The 22,687-nt window shown below is 45.2% G+C and overlaps 1 protein-coding gene across 1 annotated transcript in view; it reads right to left on the bottom strand.

The window, feature by feature from the left end:
• Positions 1-22,687, bottom strand: part of LOC143983491 (complement factor B-like) — a 137,145-nt gene that overhangs the window by 12,028 nt on the left and 102,430 nt on the right. The window contains exons 13-15 of the mRNA XM_077483245.1: positions 13,460-13,622; positions 10,693-10,772; positions 6,430-6,533 (exon numbers count right to left, since the gene is read on the bottom strand). Coding sequence (XP_077339371.1) covers positions 6,430-6,533; positions 10,693-10,772; positions 13,460-13,622 — 347 coding nt within the window. The remainder of the gene's footprint in view (positions 1-6,429; positions 6,534-10,692; positions 10,773-13,459; positions 13,623-22,687) is intronic.

The following is a 22,687-nucleotide window of genomic DNA, read 5'->3' as shown; positions in this document are numbered from 1 at the left end:
ACCACCAGCCCAATTTATCTTATTGGTACTGACCCAGGGAGAAAATATCCCCCAGCCCAGTCCTCCCTGGACAGCAATTAAACTAGGCCAGAAAGCATTTTTTCCATTTAGGATAGAGTAAGGGAGGGTTTTATCCCCTGACAGTTTTTTTACTTTGTCATCTAAGTGGAACATTTCCCTTCACTTCCTGCCACATAGCCACAACAGGGAGTGAGAGGGAGTGGTCACAGGGTCACCAGAACTAGTGTCTCCATTGCAAGATTTAACCACTATGCCAGTTCTGGTTGAGAACCCAAAATTTAGGATTTTCTTTCATTGTGAATTTTAGGGATAGCAGTCACCAGTAGGGATGAGCTTCGAGTTCGAGTCGAAATCATGTTCGACTCGAACATTGCCTGTTCGCCGAACAGTGAACAATTTGGGGTGTTTGCGGCAAATTCGAAAAGCCACAGAACACCCTGTAAAAGTCTATGGGAGAAATCTAAAGTGCTAATTTTAAAGGCTAATATGCAAGTATTGTCCTAAAAAGTGTTTGGGGACCGGGGTCCTGCCCCAGGGGACATGTATCAATGCAAAAAAAAACGTTTAAAAACGTCAGTTTTTTCAGGAGCAGAGATTTTAATAATGCTTTAAGTGAAACAATAAAAGTGTAATATTCCTTTTAATTTCGTACCTGGGGGGTGTCTATAGCATTCCTGTAAAGGGGTGCATGTTTCCTGTGCTTAGAACTGTCCCTGCACAAAGTGTCATTTCTGCAGGAAAAAAAGTAATTTAAAAGCACTCGCGACTATAATGAATTGTCGGCTCCCAGTAATACAGAGAACAGTCATTGAAAGTCATGAAAGTCATAAAAAAAAAAAGCGCGGGGTTCCCCCCAAATTCAATTACCAGGCCCTTCACGTCTGGTATGGATATTAAGGGGAACCCTATTCCAAATAAAAAAAAAAATTATGTGGGGTTCCCCCCAAATATCCATACCAGACCCTTCAGGTCTGGTATGGATTTTAGGGGGAACTCCACGGCATTTTTTTTTTTTTTTAAATGGCATGGAGTTCCCCCCAAAAATCCATACCAGACCCTTTATCCGAGCACGCAATCTGGCAGGCCGCAGGAAAAGAGGGGGGACGAGAGAGCCCCCCCTCCTGAACCAGACCACATGCCCTCAACATTGGGAGGATCCTTTGGGGGTCTGTGACGTCATGTTGATGGGGACAAGGGCGTCATCCTCACAACCCTGGCCGGTGATTTTGGGGGTCTGCGGACGGGGGGCTTATCAGAATCTGGAAGCCCCCTTTAACAAGGGGACCCCCAAATCCTGGCCCCCCTTGTTTGAAATGGTAAGAGGGTACAAAAGTACCCCTACCATTTCACAAAGAAAGTGTAAAAAATTGTTAAAAAACACACAGACACCGCTGGGAAAAGTCCTTTATTAAAAATAAAAAATAAATGAAAAAAAGATTCCAGCGGTGGTAATCCACTCTTGCTATCCAGCGATGGCTGATCTCTTCTCCGGGGTCCAGTGATGAGTGATCTGATCTCTTCGCCGGGGTCCAGCGATGGTTGAACCAAGAAGAAAATATGTAGCTGCGCTGACAATATTTTCCCCACTCCCAAAAACTATAATTAATTCATAAATAAATTGTCACAGTAATCTAAAACATCAATATAGTGAGTGAAATTGTTAAATTAATAATAAAATTAATAAAAAATAATTCTCAATAGATGGAATTCATCAATATATACAAGAATGAAAAATGCATGTGAATAAACTTAATCATAGGTACTAATAATGAATATGCAAATGAAAATGAATGAAACATTATAAATAGATAAATAAACGTGAAAAAATTACCCAAAGCCCAAAGTGGAAAAATCCAAAAGAATAGTCCATTCAATAACTATAGCCAAACGTGCAACCTTCCATCACCAAAAAGGTGCTAGACACCACGAAGAATACATGCTTACCAGAGGCAAGCGTTTGATCGCTAGACATGTGCATTCGTTTTCGTCCGAATGCATTTTCGTCCGAATTTCAGCTATTTTCGTTTTCGTTTTGACAAACGATAACGAAAGCACAAAATCCGAAAAACGAAAGATCCGACATAAATAAATGCTTTATTTTCGTTTTCATTGTTACAACAGTTCGATATAGAATAGGAGATTCGACATGACTCTGACAACAATCTGTCTATAGAACCTGTGTTCGAATGTGCCTAACCTTACCTCTATTAGTCCAAGATTATATAGAGAAAATATTCGACAGAGAAAAAAGATTTGACAGAGAGAAAAGATTCTGCAAGATACTGTCCTAAAAAGTGTTTGGGGACCGGGGTCCTGCCCCAGGGGACATGTATCAATGCAAAAAAAAGTTTTAAAAACGGCCGTTTTTTCGGGAGCAGTGATTTTAATAATGATTAAAGTGAAACAATAAAAGTGTAATATTCCTTTAAATTTCGTAGGGGGGGGGTTGTCTATAGTATGCCTGTGAAGGGGCGCATGTTTCCCGTGCTTAGAATTGTCCCTGCACAAAGTGTCATTTATGCAGGAAAAAAAGTCCTTTAAAATCACTCGCAGCTATAATGAATTGTCGGCTCCGTAATACAGAGAACACTCATTGAAAGTCATTGATAAAAAATAAATAAATAAATAAAAAAAAAAAGCGTGGGGGTCCCCCAAATTCAATTACCAGGCCCTTCAGGTCTGGTATGGATATTAAGGGGAACCCTGCCTCAAATTTAAGAAAAAATTTGACGTGGGGTTCCCCCTAAATATCCATAACCAGACCCTTCAGGTCTGGTATGGATATTAAGGGGAACCCCGCGTCAAATTTAAAAAAAAATTGACGTGGGGTTCCCCCTAAAAATCCATACCAGACCCTTTATCCGAGCACGCAACCTGGCAGGCCGCAGGAAAAGAGGGGGGGACGAGAGAGCGGCCCCCCCTCCCTCCTGAACCGTACCAGGCCACATGCCCTCAACATTGGGAGGATGCTTTGGGGGTCTGTGACCCCTCAAAGCACCTTGTCCCCATGTTGATGAGGACAAGGGCCTCATCCCCACAACCCTGGCCGGTGGTTGTGGAGGTCTGCGGGCGGGGGGCTTATCAGAATCTGGAAGCCCCCTTTAACAAGGGGACCCCCAGATCCCGGCCCCCCCCCTGTTTGAAATGCTAAGGGGGTACAAAAGTACCCCTACCATTTCACAAAGAAAGTGTAAAAAATGTTTAAATAAAACAAACACACTTTTGAAAAATTCCTTTATTAAAAATAAAAAAAAGATTCCAGCGGCGGTAATCCACTCTTGCTATCCAGCGACGGACGGTCATATCTCCAGCGATGTCTAATGTCATCCAGCGCAGCTCAGCATCCTTCTTCTGTCTCCGTGTAGGAGACATTGCAGGCATTCCGGCGGCTGACGTTTGTTATATACGGAGGGCGGGGCCACCCGTCACCTGACCCCGCCCCCCTCTGACGCAAGGGGAAACCCGGGGTTCCCTGTGACGTAGGGGTGACCCGCACCCCTCTGATGTAACACAGGCAGGTTTCCGTTACATCAGAGGGGGGCGGGTCACCTATACGTCACGGGGAACCCCGGGTTTCCCCTTGCGTCAGAGGGGGGCGGGGTCAGGTGACGGGTGGCCCCGCCCTCCGTATATAACAAACGTCAGCCGCCGGAATGCCTGCAATGTCTCCTACACGGAGACAGAAGAAGGATGCTGAGCTGCGCTGGATGACATGAGACATCGCTGGAGATATGACCGTCCGTCGCTGGATAGCAAGAGTGGATTACCGCCGCTGGAATCTTTTTTTTATTTTTTTATTTTTAATAAAGGAATTTTTCAAAAGTGTGTTTGTTTTATTTAAACATTTTTTACACTTTCTTTGTGAAATGGTAGGGGTACTTTTGTACCCCCTTACCATTTCAAACAGGGGGGGGGCCGGGATCTGGGGGTCCCCTTGTTAAAGGGGGCTTCCAGATTCTGATAAGCCCCCCGCCCGCAGACCTCCACAACCACCGGCCAGGGTTGTGGGGATGAGGCCCTTGTCCTCATCAACATGGGGACAAGGTGCTTTGAGGGGTCACAGACCCCCAAAGCATCCTCCCAATGTTGAGGGCATGTGGCCTGGTACGGTTCAGGAGGGAGGGGGGGCCGCTCTCTCGTCCCCCCCTCTTTTCCTGCGGCCTGCCAGGTTGCGTGCTCGGATAAAGGGTCTGGTATGGATTTTTAGGGGGAACCCCACGTCAATTTTTTTTTAAATTTGACGCAGGGTTCCCCTTAATATCCATACCAGACCTGAAGGGTCTGGTTATGGATATTTAGGGGGAACCCCACGTCAAATTTTTTCTTAAATTTGAGGCAGGGTTCCCCTTAATATCCATACCAGACCTGAAGGGCCTGGTAATTGAATTTGGGGGACCCCCACGCTTTTTTTTTATTTATTTATTTATTTATTTATCAATGACTTTCAATGAGTGTTCTCTGTATTACGGGAGCCGACAATTCATAATAGCTGCGAGTGATTTTAAAGGACTTTTTTTCCTGCATAAATGACACTTTGTGCAGGGACAATTCTAAGCACGGGAAACATGCGCCCCTTCACAGGCATACTATAGACAACCCCCCCCTACGAAATTTAAAGGAATATTACACTTTTATTGTTTCACTTTAATCATTATTAAAATCACTGCTCCCGAAAAAACTTTTTTTTGCATTGATCCATGTCCCCTGGGGCAGGACCCGGGTCCCCAAACACTTTTTAGGACAGTAACTTGCAAATTAGCCTTTAAAATGAGCACTTTAGATTTTGAACGTTGGAGTCCCATAGACTTTAATGGGGTTCTAAAGTATGCTATATACTAGCTCCGTCTAATCTTCTTTATACATTCGACAGACACCATAAGCCTTCAAAGACAGATTCGACCGTGATTCATGTGGATTTTCGGACGAATGCAATTTTTGAACGAAAAACGAAATAAATAAAAACGAATTTCGGGAGTAACTAAATAAATTAAGTTTTCAGACGAAAACGAAATTCCGAAACGAAATATTTTACTCTGCACATGTCTATTGATCGCTCACTTAGTATACACAGCAGGGTCGCCAAGGTAGATCTCAAATTCCCATTAGGCTTAAACTGGAATCACACTCGGAAGGCTCGCACATATATACAAATGGTCTCTCAGAAACTCCTGTCCTAGGCTGCTAATCCTCTGACCCAAAATGCAGACTTCTCTTCTCCCTCCAGCGATGGGTGAGCTGATCTCTTTGGGGTCCAGCGATGGGCGATCTCTCCCGATGGTCTAAAGCAGCGCATCCTGTCTCCACCCTCACAGCAATTTAAGCCTGTGCTGTAGCCATTTAAAAAAATGTAAATACATCTATAGCTAGGAAAAATGTACTCCGCTAGGATTGCTAGATGGAAGGTACCTAAGGGCCTGTGTCAATAGGCTTTTTGTTCAATTAGGCCGGTTTCTCACTTGTGTGGGTGGTTGTCGCTGTAGGTCCACACCTGTTTCCACAACCACCCATGCAGAAAAACGCGTTACTACTCAGGAAATGCATGGGGGTAACATTAATCCTAATGGCATTTCCCCGCACTGGGAACCACATTGCACTTGCAGGTTCCATGCTGGACCTTTTCCCTGCATTTTGTGGAGGCACACCAGCCCATCTAATTGACTGGACTGCTGTGCTCGGGCAAAACATGGCTCAAGTGGGAACCTAGCCTCAAACTGATTTTGCATTCCCATGCAAGTATATGAAAATGCAAAACCCACCTGAAATAGATCAGAAGGAGGTCAAATGCACCTGTTACTGAATCCTGGTTGATCTCAGATGCATCTTAAACTGATATCAATGACATAAGTTCATAGTCATTGACACAGGCCCAAACATTGTTAGTCCTGAAAGTTAGTGTTTGCATGCGTTTAGACAATAATGCTCAAGTATGGTGATAGGTCATTGCAATGTGTGAAGGAGAAGGGTTGTGCCTCTTCACTCTAGACCTAATAGGAAGGCTGAAATTGTTCATGTAATCCAGTGGTGCTGTCATGAGATGCCGACTGTAAAGAGTAAAGCTCACAGTGGTACAATCTTCTTTGACTCTACCCATGAGTATGCAGGGTAAATGGGTTGATTTACTAAAACTGGAGAGTGGTAAATCTGGTGAAGCTGTGTATGGCAGCCAATCAGCTTCTAACTTCAGCTTGCTTAATTAAACTTTGACAATAAAACCTGGAAGCTGATTGGGTTCTCTGCAGAGATGTAGCAGATTTTGCACTCTCCAGTTTTAGTAAATTAACCCCAAAGTCTGTCTGATTGGACACAATGTGATTGGATAGTTTAGGTAGGATCATGTATTACATTGAGGTTGACTTACTAAAGGCAAATATACTGTGCAACAGGATTACAGATTGCAGTCCTCCTTACCCAGTCCCCTTGCTTTATCTGGACATTCATCTGCTCCAAAGTATTTCTACTTTCCTGTGTAATAAATAACGCTTTCACCAGATCTCCAGACAGTAGAAAGTTTTCTGTGGGAGGAAAAAAAAAGAAGACAGAATTTGTCCTTACAACTGTTTGTATGTTTGCAATAGCATTTAGGCAAAACTCTGCAGACCAAAAATTGAACTAGGCAGACAGCAATACAGATAAAGGGCCTTTAAGTGGTATGCAGCAATCTGTATCTTGTAGCAACTGCTGTCTCCTATAGCAACAACTTCTCTCTCAGTATCCTACTGTAGATCTTCCAACTTAACTTACAGTATCCCACTGTAGATCCTTAAATGCTGTACTTATCTTCAAGCTTTACTTACAGCTACCTGCCATACTCCTGTAGCACTGACCCCCGAAGGAGTAGCTGGCCTTCTTGGACTTACGGTTACCTTCTCCACCTTGTTAGCGTCTAGGGGTTTCCCAAGGTTGATGGCCCAATAAACTGCAGAGACCGACACTTGAATCCACTTTAGGGATTTTTAATTGCAAAACGTTGAACAGAACAAAAGTCTTTTAGTAGGGAATAGGGGGTATGCGTAGTAAACCTCAGGTACTCTTGAAACTGCTGACACTTGAAATGTCTCTCTCTAGGTAATCCAGGGAATAGCCATTCGCAATTGGATATTACAGCTATCGGATAAATCCTCTCTTAGCGAATTTAGCAACCAACAGTTGATTCAAACAAAGCGAAGTCTCTGCCACAGACTTGGTTGTAACGTTAGAATAAGCAAAGTCTCTGCCACAGACTTGGTTGTAACTTGGTTATAACTGAAGGATGAAACTAGGAACTCTCATACGGCACCAGCATCTCGCAGCCGGTCCTGTGATACCTTAAGAGCATAGATTCACTTGGTGTCCTTTCCAGCTTAGCTTCAAGGCTCCTTCCAAGCAGCCAGCCTTGTGCATGGCCCTCTGCTGAGGAGTCCTCCCCTGGTTGCGTTTTCAGTTGCTGGGCCTCTCCAAACCTGAGACGGCACCAGACCACCTTGGAACCCTCCTTCCAGTTACTGTGCCTTGGGCAAGCCAGCCCCGAGACTCGGAAATGGATGGATCAGAACATACTTCTGGACTGGAATCCAGAATCACGTGACCCCCAGCACCTTAAGTACCCTCTACCAGAATACACAGCGAGACAACGCACTCACTGATTGGCTCAGAGAGAGAGATTTGTACCCAATGCGTCCAACCAGACTACGTTCCAATGCCTGCCAAAGGTGACACCCACACCTATGAACAGGCAGAACACAATACAGTCCAGCCAAACTGATGCCGAGACCATAATTTACTGCAATTAACCCTAAAACCCAACTATGGTCTTAGGAAAAATTTAATTTACAAAAACATAGCGCATGCTCTTCAGGAGCCCGGCACTACACTCCTGTAGCCTGGGTTCACACTAGCGCGATCTCAGAGATCACATGTGATACGCATCCGCACCACAGGTGCCCATCACATGCGATGTCTGAGCAATGCGAGTTCAGCCATACAGTAGTATGGCTGAACTCGTATTAGATTCGTACAGAAAATAGTGCAGGGACTTGTTTTTCCCCACTCTAAAATCGTATCGCAAGGGTGTTCTCACCTATACGATCCGATTCCTGTGCGAGTTCACAGTTCAAACTGCGATCTGTGAACTAAACTGGGGATGTCATTAGCTTTGTTAATGACACCCACAGCGGTTTGCACAAGGCAGTGTGAACTGCCTGTTGGAAAGGAGTGGTGCAGCAAGCGGCGCTGGAATCACGCTGGTCCCCACATCCACTAGTGTGAACCTAGGGTTAAGCTTTACTCACAGCTACCCGCTGTATTCCTGGATGAGTCACCACTGAAGCTTTCCCACTTACTTCACTGTCCCCGGCTAGTGAAGCATCTGCTCTGGTACTCCTTCAGAAATTCATCCCTTCCAAACTTGCCTCTGGTAACAGGAGTGATCATCCCTCCGGCAACTGCTTCTCCTTTACCTCCAGCAACAAACAGGTTCCCCTCGGGTTGAGCCTCTTACACACGTGATTCTGCCCCAGGCATTGGGCTTAACCTCTGCTGCTCCTCCTTAGAATTATTAGATAGGCCTCAGGCTTCAGGCCCAGAAACCAGGAGCTGTTTGACCCCCCCCCACCTAGGCCGCAGCCTCTGGCAGGAAGAACCCCGATCGCCTGACTCCTGCCGAATAAATAGCCTATCTCAGCATGCACAGTGGCCAAAAGAAACTCCTGCTGATTGGCTGAGACAACTTATTTATCCATCAACTCAATTCACTGTAATCCATCATCCTAATGCCAAAGGCCGTAATGACAGGGACGTGTTGCACGGCGACCTATACACCCGGCGATGTCCCTATCTAAGTCGCTGCACGCCGTCCCTGTCATTGCGGCCAGAGACAGAGATGAGTCAACATCTCAAGAAGAGAAGAACAGAAGACGGCGAAGACAACGGCGACAGAAGATTGGGCCACCGCTTGTAAAAGAGCTGGAAGAAGGAGCGGAGGTCCGGCAAGAAGAACCGAAGAGGAGGACAAGACCCCCGAAGAGGGGGACAAGACCCCTGAAGTCGGAAGAAGACCCACAGGCGGCGGTGAAGAAGAAAGCCGGGCTCCTCCGCTAGTAAAAGAGCTAGCAGCAGATAGCAGAGGAGTCCGGCGAGAAAAACCCCCCAAGATGGAAGAAGATCCCTGGAGCTGTGCAATAAATGATTTTTAACCCTTGTGTGTTGTGTTTTATTTACATTTTTTTCACAGGTGAATGGGTAGGGGTACATTGTACACCATACTCATTCACATAGGGTGGGGGGCCGGTATCCTGGGGCCCCCTTATTAAAGGGGGCTCCAGGATTCCGATAAGCCCCCCGCCCGCAGACCCCGACAACCAACAGCCAGGGTTGTCGGAAAGAGGCCCCTGTCCTCATCAATATGGGGACAAGGTGCTTTGGGGTGGGGGGCCATGCAGAACTTTTTTTAATCCAGAACTTTTTCAATGTTATGGAAGTTATAGCTTTTTAGATCAGTAGCTAATAACGCAACTAATTGTGGAGGTGCTGCACACACCCCAAGGAATGTAATCAAAGTATCACATCCTGCACATCGCGCAAAGTTGTTGGAAAATCCGATCGTTCAGAACGAGGTGACGTAGAACACGTACGACAGGACTATAAAAAGGGCAGTAGCCAATAGCTTTTGTATCATAATTTATTCTGAGCATGCGTGGCACTTTGTCGGAATTGTCTACACACGATCGGAATTTAAAACGATCGGATTTTGTTGTCTCAAATTCTGTGTGCCGGAAAAAGTCAGATGGAGCCCACACACGATCGGATTTTCCGACAACACGATCCGATCACACATTTTCCTTCAGAAAGTCCGACCGTGTGTATAGGGCATTAGACTTCTGGCAGAATTCAGCTGTCTCAACTTATCAGCCTCTTTGTATGAATATGTCAATGTCATAATGGGTGTGTGTGTGTCTGCCTCAGTATGGAAACGTTGGCTTTATATTTTACATGTGAACGTCATAACCTCACAAAAACTTAGAACCTTGTATGGCACACATTCATTTCTGCTAACTTCAGCAATATGCTATACAAAAGGAAATACTAACTCAGAGTCATGTGGAGTTTGATTGACAAGCCCACATGTAACACTCCATACTTGAAGTAATGTGCTGATCATGTAATGTCATATAACCAAACATCTACATAATATGAACACATATTACCAACTTTACATTAAAGAGGAGTTTCCCTTAAAAAAATTAAAATAAAATAAAAGTCAGCAGCTACAAATACTGCAGCTGCTGACTTTTAATAAATCGGACACTTACCTGTCCCAGGGTACAGCGATGTGGGGGAGCGAAGCCCCGCTCGCCCCCCCCCCCCCCCCGCTCGGTGGCGCCGGCATTGCAACTGTGGGCACCCGGCTGTGGCTTCACAACTGGGCACCCACTGTGCATGAGCGAGCAGCGCCACACGCCGTGATTAGCCGTGCAGCCATCTGGGACCTGTCACATGTCCCAGATGACTGACAGGAGGGAGGGGGCAGAGCTGAGCCCTTCCTACACCGAGGGGAAGTGACGTCAGAAGCCCAGGCCCTGAAGGAGGCAGACTACGAAGGACCCCCTAGCAACAGGCATTTAGAGGCGAGTTAAAAAATTACATATTTTTTTACTTCACACTTGGTTACATTTCATGGGATATTTGTACACTTACCATGATCCTTGCAAGACACAGCCTTGTCTCGTTTTTTTAATGCCCAGGATGTTCCACTTGTACATGGAAGACAAATAGGCCTGTAAAAGGAAAATAATTTTGAAATGCTTCCATTGCTTATATTCTTTTGAAAAATATGCATATTTCCATCAATTTCCATCAAACGCATTGTAAGAAAATATTTTCCTTGCTTTTTATTTTGCAATTTCTGTGAGTTCAAATTTTTAGTTACTATAAACGTTTTTCCACTTGAAGACCAAGCCTTTTCTGGCACTTTTTTTTTACAAGTTTAAATCAGTATTTTTTGCTAGAAATATTCTCATAACCCCCGATTTTTTTGCAGAGACCCTAAGAAATAAAATGAAGGTCTTTGCAATTTTTTATGTCACACAGTATTTGCTGTTTTTCAAACGCATTTTTTTTGGAAAAAATTGACTTTAATTTAAAAAAAAAAAAAAAAAACACAATATATACCCAAATATTTTTTGTCAAATGCGAAAAATTATGTTACACTTTAAAATTGTGCACACTCATGGAATTACAACAAGCTACAATACTTAAAAATCTCCATGGGCGAAGCTTTAAATTTTTTTACATTTTACAGGTTACATGTTTAGGATTACAGAGGGGGTCTAGCGCTATAATTATTGCTCTTGCTCTAACGTTTATGGCGATATCTCATTTACATATGCATGCACAACCTACGTATGCGCTCACTTCTGTGCATGAGCACAGAGTGATGGGAGTGCTTTTAAATTTTTTACACTGTCCCTTTAATTTTTTTTTTTTAAATCACTTTTATTCCTATTGCAAGGAATATAAACCTTGTAATAGAAATGAGGATGACAGGTCCTCTTTATGGAGAGATCTGGGATCAAGAAGACCCCAAATCTCTCCTTTACCTATAAAAGCAAAAAAATAAATGTGTATACTTGTGTCATGACATCGCTCCAGTCCTTCAAGGCCATAAAGGTGATCAGAGACCATCTGTTGGCCTTTGTGACCAGCTGGCCACACCTTCTGATTGTTTCTCAGGTGCGCCGGTAAAAACAGTAAGCCTGAGATACACCAGTTGTCCCCTCCTGCCATTTCTGAAAGTGATCCAGTGGCTAATTAGCTAGCAAGCTGACCACTGGCTGAAAAAAAATACCAGGGTTATGAGTGATAGCTTTAGCAGTCAGCAAGTAGTTAAAATAAATTTCAATATGACACTCAATCATAAATTTTAGTGTAAATAGAAACAAGAGTAACTAAAAATTACCCTGAGGCTGGGTTCACACTTAGTGCAGATGCGGCTCACAGCAGGGGTCCGGTGCATCCCTGTTCTTTGTTTAAGGAACAAATCAGGCCCAAATCAGGCCCAAATTTTTGCCTGAATTCGGACCTGAAACGGAGCCAAAGATGCACAGGACCCCTGTGCAATCCACTTTGTGGCCGCTAGGGAGATGTGTTAACCGACTCCATTGAGAGTTGGGCACACTCTCCTGTCATGCGAATTGGATGTGGGGAAACCACATCCACTTTGCAGTAGTGTGAACCCAGCCTTAGATGAAGCCAGCTGTGACCAAACACATTGGCAGGACTTTACGGCACCCGGATGTGACGTCAGACCAGATGTGACGTGGGGAGACGCATTCTTCACCAGTTATCATATTCTGGGCACTTCTGATGGTGATATTTTTTGATGGGCATTTTAAAGAAACATTTTTTTTTTAAGTGCATTTAGCATTTATTTTAGGCTGGGTTCACACCATAGCGATGCGGGAACGCCGCGAATCCGCGGCGTTTTCCCGCATTGCATGCCTCCCGCCGGCAGTTCACACTGCCCTATGCGGACTGCTGGGAGTGTCAATGAAATGTTAATGACACCCCCAGATCCGTCCGCATATCGCAGTGCGATCTGCACACTCGCACAGGAATCGGATCGCATGGTGTGAACACCCATGCGATCCGATTCTGCTGCGGACCAAAAAAAGGGTCCCGTGCGAGTTTGCGGCGGGAGCGATGCGAATTCAGCCATACTATCTGTATGGCTGAACTCGCATCGCTACGGAGATCAGATGTGATTTGCACTGCAGTGCGGTGCGAATCACATCCGGATCTCCCACCCGCAGCAGTGTGAACCGGACCTTAATAAAATTATTTTAAATGGGATTATGCTATGTGGGCCAATTTTTCTTCTGAGTCCTAGAGATATATGGAAGAATACGACAAAATGATGGGATTAATTTAAAGGAACAGTGACCATAAAGGGCATAGTTTGAATGCTTTAATTGAAGATCAGTAAAATGAGAGGCAATAACCTCTAGTGAGTGTCGTGAGTACTTTTCACACTGTGGTGGAGGATTGGAAGATTTACCCAACGATTGTGGTGTAGTTGAACGAAGAATATTAACTGTTGCATTGAATCATTTATGAATTTATAAAGATATCACTAATATATAGAATAATTTATGAACATTTTAATATCACAGACATTGGCATTTTATATTGGTTTGTTAGGAGCACCTATAAAATATTTAAGTGCATTATTGCGCTACCAGAGAGTGTATTTATAGTTAGTCTTGTTTGTATTTAAAAGTCCTTTTTTTATGGTGGCAGAAAGTGTATTGTTAACACATTGATGTAAATATTCTCCAAGGCACAGGGTATTAAGAGTTTTTTTTAATATACATTTTAGTATGACAAGCATTTTCACACTTGCTATCCCATGTTGTTGTTGCATGTTACACACAAGAGGGAATTCTCTGCAAACAAAAAATCATACCTGACTGTTGGAGAAAAGTCAATCTTTTGGCTCAATTCTACAAGAGCCAAATCATATTCAAAGGATTTTGGAACATTCTTATCTCTTTTGCCGCTGGGATTATATTTTGGATGGCGGTGGATGTTTTGGACTTTCCGTGTGACTTTTGCTCTGCTGGATGGATCTGAAACATCCAATAAGAATATGACTATTTTAAGCAGAATTAACACCCTCATTATAGAAATGTAGGAGCAACCACTGCTGACTTGTTTGTGAATGTACTGCTTCTGAAGGCCAATATGTTTTGCCTATATTCACTGCTTATTGAACATGCATGCAGCCAGTGAAGCTGAAACACCTCTCTTTGCTTGTTTTTTACTGTGTTGTAGGCTTGGAGCTTGTAACCTCAAAAATAAGTCAGCAATGGCAGTTCCTACATTACTGTTCTGACTGGTTTGTTTAAAGCCAAGTACATCATAAACACAGTAACATTCAAAAGTGCAGACATAAACGGTTTCTTCCGGATCTCTAAGCAGAAAAGTATGGGCACTATCCACCAATGATAGGACTATATTCTTCTCACTGACCACTAATGATTGGGCTACATTACTCAACCAACCACAAAAGATGGGACTACATTCCTACCACTGTCCAGCAATGATGGGGAAACATTTTTTCCACTGACCACCTATTAATGGGCTTCATTCTTCTGGTCAAAATCCAACGATGAGGCAACATTCCTCCCACTGACCACCAATGATGGGCCTTTATATTCTGACCACTGTCCACCAATGATGGGGCTTCCTCCCACTGACCACTAATGAGGGTGCACCATTTCTCACACTGACTACTGATTCTGGAACATTTATTAACATTGCTGAAGCACTTATAACACCCATTGGCCACTGACGCTGGGACATTTAGTACTCCAACTGACCACTGACACAAGAACATTTATTACTTCTACTGACAACTGACACCGAGGCATTTATTACTTCCACTGACCACTAATGCCAGGGTATTTACAGTTGTGCTCATAAGTTTACATACCCTGGCAGAGTGTATGATTTCTTGGCCATTATACTGAGAATATAAATGACAACACAAAAACTTTTCTTTCACTCATGGTTAGTGTTTGGCTGAAGCCATTTATGATCAATCAACTGTGTTTACTCTTCTTAAATCATAATGGCAACAGAAACTACCCAAATGACCCCGATTAAAAGTTTACATGCCCCAGTTCTCAATACCGTGTATTGCCCCCTTTAACATCAATGACAGCTTGAGAGCTTTTGTGGTGTTTGTGGATGAGGCTCTTTATCTTCTCAGATGGTAAAGCTGCTCATTCCTCTTGGCAAAAAGCCTCCAGTTCCTGTAAATTCTTGGGCTGTCTTGCATGAACTGCACATTTGAGATCTCCCCAGAGTGGCTCAATGATATTGAGCTCAGGAGACTGAAATGGCCAATCCAGAACCTTCACTTTATTCTGCTGATGATAGGTCGGCTTTGTGTTGCGTTTTGGATCATTGTCATGTTGAAATGTCCAAGTGTGTTCCATGCGTAGCTTCCTGGTTGATGAAAGAAAATGTTCCTCCAGTATTTTTTTTATAACGTACTGCATTCATCTTGCCAACAATTTTGACCAAATTGCCTGTGCCTTTGTAGCTCTCACATGCCCAAAATATCAGTGATCCACCTCCGTACCTTTTATCATAGGCCTTGTTAACTGCTCTCCAAATGTAGCGTTTAGTGATGGACGAACGTTTCGCCCGGCGGTCGTTTCGCGGCGAATTTCCGACATTCGCGGTCCGCACGTTCGAACGCCTTTTTCCGTCGTTCGCCGCGGCGGACTTACGTGTTTAATGTATACAAGAACTTTAACCTTTGGTGACACGTTTATCATGTGATACAGGACAGCCAATTGAGACATGACAGCACATGGACACTTGGACATTCCCCCTAACCTATAAATACACCCGATCCGGTGGCCATTTTACATTCTTTCTTCTGTTACGATAGGGACAGGTTCCTGTGTGGAGTAGGGAGAGATAAACCACTAGCTATTTGGTACACAAAAGTTCTTTTCAGGACTGGTATAGGTGTTAGGTGTTGATAGGTTTGCTGTGCTGCTGATTCTTGCAGCAGCCTGAGTGTCTTTTGTTAGTTTAGAGAAAGGGAAAGGACGGTGTATGCTACAGGGACAGCCAGATTAGTCTTTCATCATCATCATCATCATCATCATCATTAGCTGTTACTATCAAGGTCCACAAAAGAGCTGTTCCAGTAACCACTAATCGTTCTCTTTTTTTGCCAATTTGTATAGGGACAGGAAGGAAGCAGTGTTGTCAGGCAGTGAGGGTAATTTTAAAGACTTGCTGTTATTATTAGTTCCACAAAGGTTCTTTTCAGGACTGGTATCAGTGGTACAGTAATAGGCTTGTACATGTATAATATTCTTTCTTCCAAATATAGAAAGGATATTATACTTGACTGCTGCCCTTCTGCTGCAGTCTGCTAAACATTCACAACTCACTTGTTCCACAAAAGTTCTTATAAGGACTGGTAACTTGGTATAGGGTGCTACGGTACATAGGCTTGAGTGCGGTACAGTCTGCTGTTCTGTAAGGACCGCTATCGGTCCACAATAGATAGGGTTGACGTGCACCACTGCTGACCGCTGCCCTATACTGCAGCAGTCCTTCAGCGGTATAGGGACTGACGTACAGTCTGCTAATCACTAACACACAACCTGCTTGTTCCACAAAAGTTCTTATAAGGACTGGTAACTTGGTATAGGGTGCTACGGTACATAGGCTTGAGTGCGGTACAGTCTGCTGTTCTGTAAGGACCGCTATCGGTCCACAATAGATAGGGTTGACGTGCACCACTGCTGACCGCTGCCCTATACTGCAGCAGTCCTTCAGCGGTATAGGGACTGACGTACAGTCTGCTAATCACTAACACACAACCTGCTTGTTCCACAAAAGTTCTTATAAGGACTGGTAACTTGGTATAGGGTGCTACGGTACATAGGCTTGAGTGCGGTACAGTCTGCTGTTCTGTAAGGACCGCTATCGGTCCACAATAGATAGGGTTGACGTGCACCACTGCTGACCGCTGCCCTATACTGCAGCAGTCCTTCAGCGGTATAGGGACTGACGTACAGTCTGCTAAACACTAATACACAACCTGCTTGGTCCACAAAAGTTCTTATAAGGACTGGTAACTTGGTATAGGGTGCTACGGTACATAGGCTTGAGTGCGGTACAGTCTGCTGTTCTGTAAGGACCGCTATCGGTCCACAATAGATAGGGTTGACGTGCACCACTGCTGACCGCTGCCCTATACTGCAGCAGTCCTTCAGCGGTATAGGGACTGACGTACAGTCTGCTAAACACTAATACACAACCTGCTTGGTCCACAAAAGTTCTTATAAGGACTGGTAACTTGGTATAGGGTGCTACGGTACATAGGCTTGAGTGCGGTACAGTCTGCTGTTCTGTAAGGACCGCTATCGGTCCACAATAGATAGGGTTGACGTGCACCACTGCTGACCGCTGCCCTATACTGCAGCAGTCCTTCAGCGGTATAGGGACTGACGTACAGTCTGCTAAACACTAATACACAACCTGCTTGGTCCACAAAAGTTCTTATAAGGACTGGTAACTTGGTATAGGGTGCTACGGTACATAGGCTTGAGTGCGGTACAGTCTGCTGTTCTGTAAGGACCGCTATCGGTCCACAATAGATAGGGTTGACGTGCACCACTGCTGACCGCTGCCCTATACTGCAGCAGTCCTTCAGCGGTATAGGGACTGACGTACAGTCTGCTAAACACTAATACACAACCTGCTTGGTCCACAAAAGTTCTTATAAGGACTGGTAACTTGGTATAGGGTGCTACGGTACATAGGCTTGAGTGCGGTACAGTCTGCTGTTCTGTAAGGACCGCTATCGGTCCACAATAGATAGGGTTGACGTGCACCACTGCTGACCGCTGCCCTATACTGCAGCAGTCCTTCAGCGGTATAGGGACTGACGTACAGTCTGCTAAACACTAATACACAACCTGCTTGGTCCACAAAAGTTCTTATAAGGACTGGTAACTTGGTATAGGGTGCTACGGTACATAGGCTTGAGTGCGGTACAGTCTGCTGTTCTGTAAGGACCGCTATAGGTCCACAATAGATAGGGTTGACGTGCACCACTGCTGACCGCTGCCCTATACTGCAGCAGTCCTTCAGCGGTATAGGGACTGACGTACAGTCTGCTAAACACTAATACACAACCTGCTTGGTCCACAAAAGTTCTTATAAGGACTGGTAACTTGGTATAGGGTGCTACGGTACATAGGCTTGAGTGCGGTACAGTCTGCTGTTCTGTAAGGACCGCTATCGGTCCACAATAGATAGGGTTGACGTGCACCACTGCTGACCGCTGCCCTATACTGCAGCAGTCCTTCAGCGGTATAGGGACTGACGTACAGTCTGCTAAACACTAATACACAACCTGCTTGGTCCACAAAAGTTCTTATAAGGACTGGTAACTTGGTATAGGGTGCTACGGTACATAGGCTTGAGTGCGGTACAGTCTGCTGTTCTGTAAGGACCGCTATAGGTCCACAATAGATAGGGTTGACGTGCACCACTGCTGACCGCTGCCCTATACTGCAGCAGTCCTTCAGCGGTATAGGGACTGACGTACAGTCTGCTCACTTCCTTGACCCAAAAAAGCACACCGTACTATATGCCCCTACCCTCCTCTTTGAAGAGGTTGAGCGGTGTCATATTTCTACTGGGGCTGCTTATGATATCCCTGTGCTGTGCTGACTTCCTCCTGGGGGTTCTTATTATGAAGGGATCACACTATCCCTGTGCTGTGCTGACTTCCTCCTGGGGGTTCTTATTATGAGGGGATCACACCATCCCTGTGCTGTGCTGACTTCCTCCTGGGGCTGCTTACGGTGCTGCTGTCAGTGCTGTATGTCACGGTGCTGCTGTCAGCGCTGTATGTCACGGTGCTGCTGTCAGCGCTGTATGTCACGGTGCTGCTGTCAGTGCTGTATGTCACGGTGCTGCTGTCAGCGCTGTATGTCACGGTGCTGCTGTCAGCGCTGTATGTCACGGTGCTGCTGTCAGCGCTGTATGTCACGGTGCTGCTGTCAGCGCTGTATGTCACGGTGCTGCTGTCAGCGCTGTATGTCACGGTGCTGCTGTCAGCGCTGTATGTCACGGTGCTGCTGTCAGCGCTGTATGTCACGGTGCTGCTGTCAGTGCTCTGTATTACGGTGCTGCTGTCAGATGCCTCTATCACGGTGCATGTGTCATTCCGGTATGTCACGCTGCTGGTGATCATCTCCTGCACCCTCTTCTTTGCCTACCCTGGTCCCTGACCTTCCCTCTCCTCCATTGCCTTCATTAGCTCCATAGTCCTGAATTGTTAGAACAATTTCCCAAATAAAATAAAAATGCTTGTAGTTATCGATCCCAAATTCACCTCATACATGTATTATGTCATTGTCCAGATGGTGGGACTACGTTTTACCCCCTAATAATTACCACGTGGCCGCAAATTCGACATGAAGGTTTGCAAAGTTCGCCTCCCATTGAAGTCAATGGGGCCCGCGGCGAACGTTCGGTTTCGCGAACGTTTGGGTCCGTTCGCATTTCGCTTTCGCGAAACGTCCCGTCGGAAGTTCGTCCATCACTAGTAGCGTTTACTGTTGTGACCAAAAAGCTCAATTTTGGTCTTATCACCCTAAATGACTTTGTGCCAGAAGGTTTGAGGCTTGTCTCTGTACTATTTGGCATATTGTACGCTGGATACTCTGTCGCATTTGCACAGTAATAGTTTTGTCAGAAACCATGAAAATCAGGCCGAGACAGAAGTACAGTTATATCACACTTGTTTAACCACTTCGCGCCGGGTGGACGTCCTTGGACGGCCTCGACTTTCGGTGGTTATATCTGAATGATGCCTGAGGTTACAGACATCATTCAGATATCGGCATTTTCAGCTGGCGATTCCCTGCACCATAAGAATGATCATAGCAGCTGTTCTGCCGCTTGATCGTTCTTACGGGTGGCGGGAGAGAATGCCCCCCCGCCGCCCTCCGGTGCTTCTACCGACTCACCGCTTCCATCGGTGAGTCGGTCACAGGATCCGCCGGCCCCTGGATGATATCATAGAGAATTCCAGCAGACCAGATGGTCCCCGGAGTCTCTATGATCGTTCGGAGGCCGGGCGCGATGTTATGATGTCACACCCGGCCTCTACATTTAAAATAACGGCGCCGCCTCGCCTGGGAAGCCGTGATCGTTTTTTATTTATTTTTTTATTTTAGGATTTCCCAGCCTAGAGGTGAGATATGGGGTCTTATTGACCCCATATCTCACTGTAAATAGGTCCAATCATGCCACATTCCTATTACAAGGGATGTTTACATTCCTTGTAATAGGAATAAAAGTAATCAGATTTTTTTTTTTTTTTTTTTTTTAAGTGTCAAACTAAAAAAATAAAAGTAAAATTAACAATAAAAAAATAATAATAATTAAAGCGCCCCTGTCCCCGTGAGCTCGTACGCAGAAGCGAATGCATACGTAAGTCCCTCCCACATATGAAAACTATGAATACCACACATGTGAGGTATCGCCGCGAACATTAGAGCGAGAGCAATAATTCTAGTCCTCTGTAACGCAAAACATGTAACCAGTACAAAAATTTAAAGCGTCGCCTATGGGGATTTTTAAATACCAAAGTTTGGCGCCATTCCACGAGCGCATGCAATTTTGAAGCGTGTCATGTTGGGTATCTATTTACTCAGCGTATCTTCATCTATCACATTATGCAAAAAAATTGGGTTAACTTTGCTGTTTTGTTTTTTTTTAAGCATGAAATTGTTTCTTTTCTGAAAAAAACGTGTTCGAAAAATTGCTGTGCAAATACCGTGCAACAACCACCATTGTATTCTCTAGGGCAGGCATGTCCAAAGTCCGGCCCGCGGGCCAATTGCGGCCCGCGGTCCGGTTTTGAACGGCCCGCCTGGTCTTTCTCAATTTATTGTGCTGCGGGATCAGGGCTGTCAGATCAGCCGATCCCGGCACTGTGAGAAGCTCCGTGAGCTTCAAAAGTGAAAGTAAAGTGCAGAGGATTGTGCTGTGCTCTCTGCTTCCCCCTACAGTGCAGTACCCGGCTGAATGAGGAAGCTGCAAAGGTACTGTACTACAAGCTAGATTAGTGTTAAAAAGGCCTTTATTCATGTGTGTGTATGTATGTATGTATGTATGTGTATGCATGTGTCTGTATTTGTGTGCATGTATGTCTGTATGTGTGTGTGTATGTGCACATGTGTCTGTATGTGCACATGTGTCTGTATGTGTGTGTGCACATGTGTCTGTATGTGTGTGTGTGTGTGCACATGTGTCTGTATGTGTGTGTGCACATGTGTCTGTATGTGTGTGTGTGCACATGTGTCTGTATGTGTGTGTGTGCACATGTGTCTGTATGTGTGTGTGTGCACATGTGTCTGTGTGTGTGCACATGTGTCTGTATGTGTGTGTGCACATGTGTCTGTATGTGTGTGCGCACATGTGTCTGTGTGTGTGTGTGCGCACATGTGTCTGTGTGTGTGTGTGTGTGCGCACATGTGTCTGTGTGTGTGTGTGTGCACAAGTGTCTGTATGTGTGTGTGTGTGCACATGTGTCTGTATGTGTGTGTGTGTGCACATGTGTCTGTATGTGTGTGCACATGTGTCTGTATGTGTGTGTGTGTGTGTGCACATGTGTCTGTATGTGTGTGTGTGTGCACATGTGTGTGTGTGTGTGTGTGCACATGTGTCTGTGTGTGTGCACGTGTCTGTATGTGTGTGTGCACATGTGTCTGTATGTGTGTGTGCACATGTGTCTGTATGTGTGTGTGCACATGTGTCTGTATGTGTGTGTGTGCACGTGTCTGTATGTGTGTGTGTGCACATGTGTCTGTATGCACATGTGTGTGTGTGTGTGCACATGTGTGTGTGTGTGCACATGTGTGTGTGTGTGTGTGTGTGCACGTGTGTGTGTGTGTGTGCACATGTGTCTGTATGTGTGTGTGTGTGTGTGTGCGCACATGTGTCTGTATGTGTGTGTGTGGGCACATGTGTCTGTATGTGTGTGTGCGCGTGTGCGCACATGTGTCTGTGTGTGGTTTGTTTTTTTGTTTTTTATTGCACTGCACCAAAAGCACCCTACATTTTCCAATGTGTGGGGTACCATTAAGAATTAACGGTGCCCCCTAAAGTGCAGAGCATTCGTCTGTGTGTTGGGAACTGTTATATCCTCTGTGTTGTGAGAGACACAAGACTCTGGTCTGGAACAATGGAAGTTTATTTCCAGTACTCACTGTACACTGCAACATGCATCTCAGGACAGTACATCTTATTAGGCTGCTTACATGTGTCCAAGATGGCTACTATACCCCTTGACCCTTGGTATCACTCCTGGGTGGAGCCAGCCTTAAAGTGGCAGTACATGTGGAACCCTTCAGGTATAACACCTTCCATCCATCCCTAAAAAAAACAAAAAAACAAAAAACAAAACAAACAAAAAAAAACAAAACGAGAAAAGGCACAAAACATTAACTAATAACTGTCCAATAACAGTCCTCCAAACACAGGAGATGCACAGGACTTTTCCTGCATCCAGATGTGAAAGCAAGATTCCAGGGACAGTTGCGGGGATACAATGTCATTGGATCACTTTCTGCGGCCCCGTCGAAAGTCTCGTAACCGGTCTTGAAGCTGAAACCGGTCAGGAGGGCGACAGTGTCGTTGAGGGCGGGCACCCATCGACTCGGGATCGGAGGAAACAGGGTCGACTGGAATGGGCACTGGCGGTGCCAAGAAGGGATCCCCCAGCTCAGTGGGTGAACCAACCTCCGGACCAGGGCTGGAGGGCTCTGTTGGAGCTGAGTTCAAAAGATCAGAGTCCCCCCAATCATCAGTTCCCATGCATCCTGATCCGCTGGGAGCAGTTCCTTGCAACACTGGGGGTTCAGCCGGCGTCAGGGATTCATGCAGTTGAAAATGAGGGCGCAGTTGGTCCGCATGCCTTCTGCAAATGGAACCATCTTCCAGGCAGACCCTATACATCTTGGGTCCCAAAGTCTCTGCAATGACAGCAGGAAGCCAACGGGTGTTGGAAGTCCCATAAGATCGGGCCCATACCTTTTGTTGGGCTGTGAATCAGGGGATCTCATGGTGTTTGACCATC

Source organism: Lithobates pipiens, unplaced genomic scaffold (genome assembly GCF_037356315.1).
Source record: "Lithobates pipiens isolate NorthernLeopardFrog02 unplaced genomic scaffold, aLitPip1_a1.2 Scaffold_1, whole genome shotgun sequence".
Lineage (NCBI taxonomy): Eukaryota > Metazoa > Chordata > Amphibia > Anura > Ranidae > Lithobates > Lithobates pipiens.
This window is presented reverse-complemented; position numbering and strand designations above follow the sequence as displayed.